The 4,130-nt window shown below is 55.6% G+C and overlaps 1 protein-coding gene across 1 annotated transcript; it reads left to right on the top strand.

Annotated features, from left to right (window-relative positions):
• Positions 1–946: 946 nt before the first annotated feature.
• LOC123176447 (3-ketoacyl-CoA synthase 6-like) lies at positions 947–2,830 on the top strand. Its single transcript, XM_044590648.1, has one exon. The coding sequence runs from the start codon at positions 1,052–1,054 to the stop codon at positions 2,444–2,446; it is 1,395 nt and encodes a 464-aa protein (XP_044446583.1). The 5' UTR covers positions 947–1,051; the 3' UTR covers positions 2,447–2,830.
• The last annotated feature ends 1,300 nt before the right edge of the window (positions 2,831–4,130 follow it).

The following is a 4,130-nucleotide window of genomic DNA, read 5'->3' as shown; positions in this document are numbered from 1 at the left end:
TCTTATACTATATGTTTCCTTCACTAATACTCTTAATTATTTTATTGACTTGTATGCAATGTGATGATCAAGTGCAAAATGTTGCAACCGCGTCATTAAAATGTTGCCACCGTAGCAAAAAATGATGTTGCTGCAACAATTCTTCTATAGGCCTAAATCACTACCGGTGGCGGGCACCAAAAGTGTCTGCCCCTGCTGCTATGCACAACTGTGGTGGGCAGAGAGAAATGCGGGAATTGCTAGCTACAGTTGTTGTGGCAGGCGCTAAACTTCGTCCGCCACTACAATAGACCCACACACCCGTCGCTGATGCTATGTTAGCAGCGGTGAGAGGTTAGTGGCAGACGCCCCTGAGAGCGTGGCCCGCCACTGTTTGGCATTTTCATCCCGCCACTACTAGGCATTCCCAAAGTAGTGCAGAATCGTGTCGAAGATGGCGTTTTATGTGTTTATCTCGGTCGCGGTGTCCTACTGGACGGACAACGTGGTTGTGCGCGTTTGTTCTCCTACTTCAATTCTGACAGATGAAGTTTGGCTAGCCTCGACCTCGTCGGTAAGTGTGTGAGATTTGTGTTCCACAACTTCGTCTGGCGAGAACATGGGTGTTATACAGGCCATCACCGGCGTTTTCTTCTATAGGGCAGTGATTTGCTATGCGAATCGCGGTCACGGGGATTTTAAGGGGCTGTACTGCTTAAAATATGGTCTTCGGCCTTTTTGATAGAAAAAAGACATATTGAGAGATGATTTGGTTGATAACTTGACATCCGCTCCAATCCTCCATTTCCAAGGCGGCAGGCGTAGCCGGGTGGTTGCTGCACGACACTGGCCCGGAGGAGTGCCCAGACCTACTCGCAAATCGCAATGCAAACAACCAGCTAGCGCAAGAGGTTCACTGCACGACGCAACATTCATGTGTTTGGAATGCATGCAACTGTACTTGTTCTTGTTGTGTGCACAACGGCTGGTCCATTGGCTCAATTGCTTCCCACCGTGAGGCCAGGCGACACACCTCCAACACAGACGACACAGAGCAGGACGCACTGTCCGCATGAGCTCCTCGGCCCAGCACAAGCCGTTGTACCGGCTGCTGGTGAGCAGCATGCTCCCCATCGTGGCAGTGCCCCTCATGCTCAAGGCGGCGGAGATCCGGCCCGTGCACGTGTTCCTGGCCGCGTTCGTCCCGGCCGCGGTGGCCGCCGTCTACCTCAGGCTCCGGCCGCGCGCCGTGTACATGGTGGACTACGCATGCTTCCGCCCCAGCCCTGGCCTCCGCGTCCCGTTCGCCGCGTTCCAGGAGCACGCCAGCACGTGCGTCGACGAGCGCAGCCTCCGGTTCATGGTGCGGCTGCTCGAGCGCTCCGGTCTTGGGGAGGAGACCTGCCTCCCCGATGCGCAGCACTACATCCCGCCGGAACGCGATCTCGAGTCCTCCCGCGACGAGGCCGAGCTCGTCGTCTTCTCCGCCATCGACGACCTGCTCGCCAAGACCAATGTCTCCGGGGAGGACATCGACATCCTCGTCGTCAACTGCAGCCTCTTCGCCCCGACGCCGTCTTTCGCCGACATGGTCGTCAGCCGGTACAAGCTCCGCGAGGACGTGCGCAGCGTGCACCTTGCCGGGATGGGCTGCAGCGCGGGGCTCATCTCCGTGGAGCTCGCCAGGAACCTGCTCCAGGTCACGCCTGGGGGCTCCAACGCGCTGGTGGTGTCCACGGAGACCATCACGCCCAACTACTACATGGGCAAGGAGCGCGCCATGCTCCTGCCCAACTGCCTGTTCCGCATTGGCGGCGCCGCCGTGCTCCTGTCCACCAACAGCCGCAATGCTCGGTTCCGGCTCGCGCGCGTCGTGCGGACGCTGACCGGCGCCAAGGACGGCGCGTACCGCTGCGTGTACCAGGAGGAGGACGACCGCGGCAACGTCGGGGTCAACCTGTCCAAGGACCTGATAGTCACCGCCGGCGACGCGCTCAGGGCGAACATCACGGCCATAGGGCCCCTGGTCCTGCCGGCGTCGGAGCAGCTGCTGTTCGCGCTGTCCTACGTGGCGCGCAAGGTGGTCGGCAGCAGCAGGATCAGGCCGTACATCCCCGACTTCCGCACAGCGTTCGAGCACTTCTGCATCCACGCGGGCGGGCGCGCGGTGATCGACGAGCTCCAGCGCAGCCTGAGGCTGTCGGACGAGCAGGTGGAGGCGTCGAGAATGACGCTGCACCGTTTCGGCAACACGTCGAGCAGCTCAGTGTGGTACGAGCTTGCCTACATCGAAGCCAAGGGACGGATGCGCAAGGGCGACCGCGTGTGGATGATCGGCTTCGGCTCCGGGTTCAAGTGCAACAGCGCCGCCTGGGAGTGCATTCGCCCGCCGGCGGCTCTCGACGGGCCATGGGCCTCCTGCGTCCACCGGTACCCCGTCGACGTCCCCGACGTGCTCAAGCATTAGTCAGGCCGCACGTACACAACCCGGCCGGCTCGTCTCTTGCATGCGCATTCGATCGTACACACACACAGTTCCACTCGTACACGAAACAAATCCACGTAAACATGGCCAGTCACTCGCACATACTACTAGGCGCTATAGTTAGCTACAAGTATTACAAGTATGCTTGCCCGATCCGCTCACTAAAGTCTTTATCCCCCAATATTTTCCGTGAGCATGTAGCCCACATAGGAATAGGATTATTGGAAGCTTCTGCATCCTGGAATTGTGGGACCACTAATAGTCTAATATGAACCACCTCTCATAAAGTAATAAGTTTACCATTTCGAAGTAGGACGTGTACTATAAGGATTGAGGTTCAATGTCATCTCATTGGCTATTATAACACCTTACTTTGGTACATTGTTTGTGTGGAGAATGACAGAAGCTATTGAGCATAACGATTAATGGGGGAGAATTCCGAAATTGATCTAAAGGACCAATGGACTGAAAGGATAAAGGATAGTGTTAAGGAGGAGGCCCGCTGGAAATTGCCGAATCGGCAGTATCTCTCGAGTCAGACCGAGCGGAAGCGCAGCGAGCGGACCCTTGCACGAGGAGAAACGGGAGGGATGCGAGGTGATTAAGTGGTGTCTTTTTCAACCTCGAGTAACCTCCTATCTATTCTGCTCTCTCCCTTGTCCCTCTAATCTACACAACGGTGTTTCGATTCGAGGTAAGCTCTACAAGAAAAAGATGCACATCGATACTACGGTTCCATTCAGGCGATCGGTTTGTAGTTTCGTCGAACGTATATGCTCAATTTCTTGTTACCGTTTGCAGCTATTTTGGACGAATTTTGTCAGATTCCTCGCGCACGATTGATCGTTTGAAATTTCCTTTGACCAGAAGCCTACTCTCGCAGTTCCGCACAACATTCGTGTTGCAAGTTTCCTGTTTTGACAATCATAGACGAGAAGATCTACATATTTTTCATGGCTGTACATATGGATATGTGTGCTGTGATTTAAGACACCGCTTAATCATTCCTCTAGCCGGCATGGTTTCTCTCGGTCACCTCTCTCGCATCTTGCTGCGGTAGCATCATCGTCACCGTCGTTCATCTCGGCCTGCTCTCCATGATCCTACTGCAGTTAAGCCGCCATATGGCGCGCACACTGACGGGGTTCTTCTCCTCTGTTCTCTGTCACCGATGGGGTCGATCATCTTGGCCTTCTCTCGGCCTCCTCTCTCGTCCCACTACACTGGAGTCGTTTCCAGCGTCGATCATCTCGGCCTCCTCTCTCGTCCTACTGCACGGACGATACCATGCCGCGAGCACTTCATTCTCCTCCTCTGTCCACTATCTTTGCGCGAGCACCGCAACTAGTTCGCCAACAGTGTCGCTCACCGTGCCGCCGATGGTGTCGCTCGCCCACGACTCCATGCTCGTCATGTCGGACACGGCGCCACGGCCACTATCCACCGCAGTCGCCATGGTCTGACGCACACTGCATTTCTTCTCCCCCTTCCTCTGCTAGCTCTTAACCCTGTGTGCTAAGTGCAAGTGCTAGCTCTTAATCATACCCCATGCGGGCAACCAAATAGCGTGTAGTTGCATGCGCCGAGACAATGCAGGCAACCAAACAAAGTGTCAAAGTTAAACCCCTAATGCAGGAAGTCCATATGCAGGCAACCAAACAATCTG

Source organism: Triticum aestivum, chromosome 1D (assembly GCF_018294505.1).
Source record: "Triticum aestivum cultivar Chinese Spring chromosome 1D, IWGSC CS RefSeq v2.1, whole genome shotgun sequence".
NCBI classification, from domain to species: domain Eukaryota; kingdom Viridiplantae; phylum Streptophyta; class Magnoliopsida; order Poales; family Poaceae; genus Triticum; species Triticum aestivum.
Note: the sequence above shows the minus strand (reverse complement) of the source record. Positions and strands in the feature narration are given on the sequence as shown.